The 4,788-nt window shown below is 37.7% G+C and overlaps 1 protein-coding gene across 1 annotated transcript; it reads right to left on the bottom strand.

Annotated features, from left to right (window-relative positions):
• Positions 1-1,529: 1,529 nt before the first annotated feature.
• On the bottom strand, positions 1,530-4,187 carry chrm3b (cholinergic receptor, muscarinic 3b). Its single transcript, XM_016256627.1, has 2 exons — positions 3,362-4,187; positions 1,530-2,220 (listed from the first exon to the last, which is right to left on the bottom strand). The coding sequence occupies exons 1-2, from the start codon at positions 4,177-4,179 to the stop codon at positions 1,530-1,532; spliced, it is 1,509 nt and encodes a 502-aa protein (XP_016112113.1). The 5' UTR covers positions 4,180-4,187.
• Positions 4,188-4,788: the final 601 nt, after the last annotated feature.

Genomic DNA, 4,788 nt, shown 5'->3' on the forward strand with positions numbered 1-4,788 from the left:
CATTAAATTAAAGTCAAAATGAAACTTATTTTATGTACATCACGAGCCAAACCTGTGAGAAGATAATGTAGGGTTGGACAAAGTGAATGATTTAACCCTCTGGTATTGTTCATTTGGGAGTCGTGTTATTCACGGCTTAAACTGATCGGAGGACATAATAGTGTAAAAATGTAATTTTTGCTAAATGAATATACTTCATTTCATTTCAATATTGTTTTTTCTTTAATATTTTACATTTTGAGTGTGTTTCATGTTACTAATTAATATCCATATCTAAATTATGAACTATTTTCTGTATAAATTGTAAAAAAAAACAATTATAATGATAAAAAAAATGTATATAATTTTTCAATGAATGCAGTATTTAAGTTAAAAATAGAGCAAAAGTATTTAAAATTCATTGAATTGAGGCAGATGTGTTCCACCTTGTGAAAAAAAGTAAAGAAAATCATCTGTAATACCATGAAGTAGCCATTAGATGCCTGTATAGCCATATATTCAGTGCTGTGCATTCCTTAGTTACTGAGCAGTGTTTTCAGGCATAATTACTTAAGTTTTGTCACCCCTTTATTGCTGTGGGGGGGGGGGGTCACATAGCAACTGCCACAAAAGTCACAGAGTTTCCGATGAAGTAGCGATTTAAAAAATTTCCAAACATTTTTTTTTTTTCGGTCTAAAATGACTGAACAACACCAGAGGGTTAAAAAACATGAGCCCTTAAATACTGCATGTCCCGCACGACTCTCTGTTTCAGTAGAAAACACATCAACACAGGTAAGAAACACACCCTGAGTGACCCTGGAGCACAAAAGCAGTCATAAGGGTCCATTTTTCAAAATGTAGATTTATACATAATCTGAAAGCTAATAAATAATCTTACATTGATGTATGGTTTGTTAGGATCGGACAATATTTGGCTGAGATGCAACTATTTGAAAATCTGGAATCTGAGGGTGCAAAAAAATCTAAATATTGAGAAAATCATCTTTAAAGTTGTCCAAATGAAGTTCTTAGTAATGCATATTACTAATCAAACATTAAGTTTGGATATATTTACGGTAGGACATTTACAAAATATCTTCATGGAACATGATCTTTACTTAATATCCTAATGATTTTTGGCATAAAAGAGAAATGTATAATTGTGACCCATACAATGTATTGTTGGCTATTGCTACAAATATCCCCCAGCGACTCAACACTGCTTTTGTGCTGCAGGGACACAGATGTGTGTCTACTGTGTATATATATAAATATATATATATAAAGACACACACATACAGTGCATATTTTGAAAATATTTACATGTATATATTCATATAATTTATATTATATATAAATATATTTATAAACATAACATATTTTTCTTAAATATATACATGCATGTGTGTGTATTTATTTATATATACGTAGTAAATATACACATATATCATGTACACACTTTTATTTTGGACGCGATTAATCGTTGCCCAGAGCGAATATAAACATGAATACTGTACAGCCCTTCAGAAACGATGCACAGAGTTCCTCTAGTTCTCCGCGGGACTCTGTTTCTGGTAAGCGTCCGCTGGCCGTCTCTGCTGGAGCTGCGGTTTGTTGGGTTTGTTCTTCTGACGCCACTGGCACAGCAGGATGGATCTGAAGGTGGTGCGAAAGGTCTTGTTGCAGAGCGCGTAACACATGGGGTTGACGGTGCTGTTGACGTAGCACAGCCAGTATCCCAGAGCCCACAGCGTCTCGGGGATGCACTCGTCGCAGAAGGTGTTCACCAAGACCATGATGTTGTAAGGCGTCCACGTGATGATGAAGGCCAGGAGGATGGCGCTCAGCGTCTGCGCCGCTTTCTTCTCTTTCACCAGAGAGACCTTCTTGCGCTTGTTGACCTGCGTCTTGGCCTTGCAGGCGAAGCGTTTGCCATCTTTGGCGTTGGGTTGATCTTTGGGTGCTTTGGAGTCCAATCCCTTTCTGGAAGGTCTCGCATCTTGGTGGAGGTTCTCAGAGATCGAGCACACGGCTTCTCCATCTTCCTCCTCCTCATCATCCGATTGGTCGACGGACACGGCGGTTTCGTTATTATTCCAGCTATCACTGCTACTGCGGTCCATCTCGCTGCCGTGACTCTTCCGAGCTTTCCGACTCAACGGCCAGAACCAAAAACGCCCCGCTTTGGTCCTCCCTGAGTTTCTCTGGTGGAGCTCATAACTGCTGTGACTGCGTGAGCTGTAAAAAATGAATCATGAATCAATGAATCAATAGTGTGTATATTTTAGTAAAGAAATTGTGGTTCAGTGTTGTATAGAAAAAAATCGAGAACTTTCACTAATAAAACTAAGAGAGGTTTTCCTCATGCTTCAAGAAAGCTCCTGCGAAGCTCCTGAGAAGCTCTGCTCAAGTGCACCGAGGGCAAAAGCTGCTTTAAACACAAAGATGCTCACACCAAATGTTGATTTCATTCAGTTAATAGAAGTGAATTGATAAAGAAAATCTGTTTATGGCATTATTTTTGACAGCATTCTCATTTTACAGCATTTTTACACAAGTGCCTAAAACTTTTTAACAGCACTGTAGCTTTGCAGGAGGTTTCTTGAAGCATCAGTTCTTCTGGATCGAGTCTGTCTCAGTTTGTTCTGTTTCTTCATGTGACTCCAGACAGACTGATGATGATCAGATCAGAGCTCTGTGTGCAGCACTAACATATATCTCACTGCATTATTACAATTAATGGCCAAATGAATGTTTGGAAATTAGTGCTGTCAAATAATTAATCGCGATTAACCGTATACAAAATAAAGTTTTTGTTTGCATAATATATGTGTGTGTGTTCTGTGTATATTTATTATGTATATATAGATACAAACACATACAGTATATATTTTGAAAATATTTACATGTCCATATTTATATTCATATAATTTATATTATAAAGAAATATATTTAATATATAAAATAACATATTTCTCTGAAATATATACATGCATGTGTTTGTATCTATATATACATGATAAATATATATAGCACACACACATATTATGTAAACAAAAACTTTTTTTGGATGCGATTAATCATGATTAATCGTTTGACAGCACTAAAATATATACATGTAAACATTTTCAAAATATATACTGTTTGTGTCTGTATTTATATACACACAATAAATATATACAGTACACATATTATGTAAACAAAACTTTTTTTGGATGCGATTAATCGCGATTAATCGTTTGACAGCACTATTGGACACGCAAACTGATATTTCCTACTGACACACTACAGCAAAATATAGAAATAACTGACTTAACACCATTTTTAGCGTAGTGTTCTAATCATTTTCTGTATGTGTAATATTGTTACCAGCTCGTACCATTTTTGCACGGATTCCTCCGGACTCCCTTGGTTCCCCGAACCCTTGAGTCCAGCCAGCTCTTTGGAGCGGTTCTCCGTCTCCTTGTAGATCCGCCAGTAGAGGACGGTCATGATGGTAACAGGCAGATAGAAAGCAGCGATGGCTGTGCAGAAAGTGGTGATCGGCTCCGAGAGGAACTGGATGTAGCATTCATCCGGAGGAACCGTTCGTTCCCCGACGAAATACTGCCAGAAGAGGATAGCTGGCGCCCAGAGGATGAACGAAATGGACCAGGCCAATCCAATCATGGTCATGGCTCGCTTAGTGGTGCGTTTGGCTCTGTACGTCAGCGGACGCGTGACGGAGAAGTACCGGTCGAAGCTGATGACCAGCAGGTTCATCACTGAAGCATTGCTGGCTACATAATCAACGGCAAGCCACAGATCGCAGGCCCAGTTCCCAAGCGCCCAGTGGTCCATGATTATATACGTAGTGTAGAGGTTCATCGAAAGCACGCCGATGATGAGGTCTGCGAACGCCAGGCTGAGCAAATAGTAGTTATTCACCGTCTTCAACTGCTTGTTGACTTTAAAGGACACCAGGACCAGGATGTTCCCGGTGATGGTAACTATGGAAAGCGAGCCGCAGAGGAACACGATCATCACGATCTGCCAGATTGTGTGTCCGAGAGTGGCATTGGCGGTCAGATTGGTGGCTTGCGAATCATTGGCGGTCTGGATGTCATGTGGTACAAACGCTGTGACGGGATTGGCCCGCATCCCCGGGGAGCTGTCGGTCAGGAATAATCCGGGCTCGGAGCTCAGCGTCAGGTTCATGGTGGCATATTCTGTGGACGAAGCTGACAGACGAGAGATATTACATTTAGTCATTAAGCAGACGCTTTTATCCAAAGTGACTTATAAATGAGGACAATGCAAGCAATCAAAATCAACAAAAGAGCAATGATATACAAGCGCTATAACAAGTCTCAGTTAGCTTAACGCAGTACACATAGCGAGTTTTTTTGTTTTTTGTTAATTATATAATAGATAAAAAGAAAACAGATAAATAGAATAGAAAAAGAATAGAGAAAACTAGTGTTAGAGGTCTTTATATATATATATATATATAAAACAAGCAGTAAGCAAACAAATGTGCAAGTCTTAAAGGGTCATGTTTTTTTTGTTTTTTTGTCCAAAAAAATTAATTAGCATTCAATCGTTAGCATGAGAGAAGCATATGAATACAAAAATATTACATTATATTAATAATAAACTAACTACAAAAATCATATATTATATTAACATTTTTTAAATTACATTATATTACTCTATATTACATTGTAATATATCATTATGTGACGGGTTTCCTATTAAAAAATAAACTAACTATAAAAATTATATATTATATTTAGTGCTGTCAAACGATTAATCGCATCCAAAATA

This window comes from Sinocyclocheilus grahami, unplaced genomic scaffold (genome assembly GCF_001515645.1).
Source record: "Sinocyclocheilus grahami isolate Dianchi unplaced genomic scaffold, SAMN03320097.WGS_v1.1 scaffold1453.1, whole genome shotgun sequence".
In the NCBI taxonomy this organism is placed as follows: Eukaryota; Metazoa; Chordata; class Actinopteri; order Cypriniformes; family Cyprinidae; genus Sinocyclocheilus; species Sinocyclocheilus grahami.

Coding starts and splice junctions, on each gene's coding strand:
- chrm3b (XM_016256627.1), bottom strand. CDS start 4,179: ATGAACCTGACGCTGAGCTCCGAGCCCGGATTATTCCTGACCGACAGC. Junction 2,221..3,361: donor GAGGAATCCGTGCAAAAATG/GTACGAGCTGGT, acceptor CATTTTTTACAG/CTCACGCAGTCACAGCAGTT.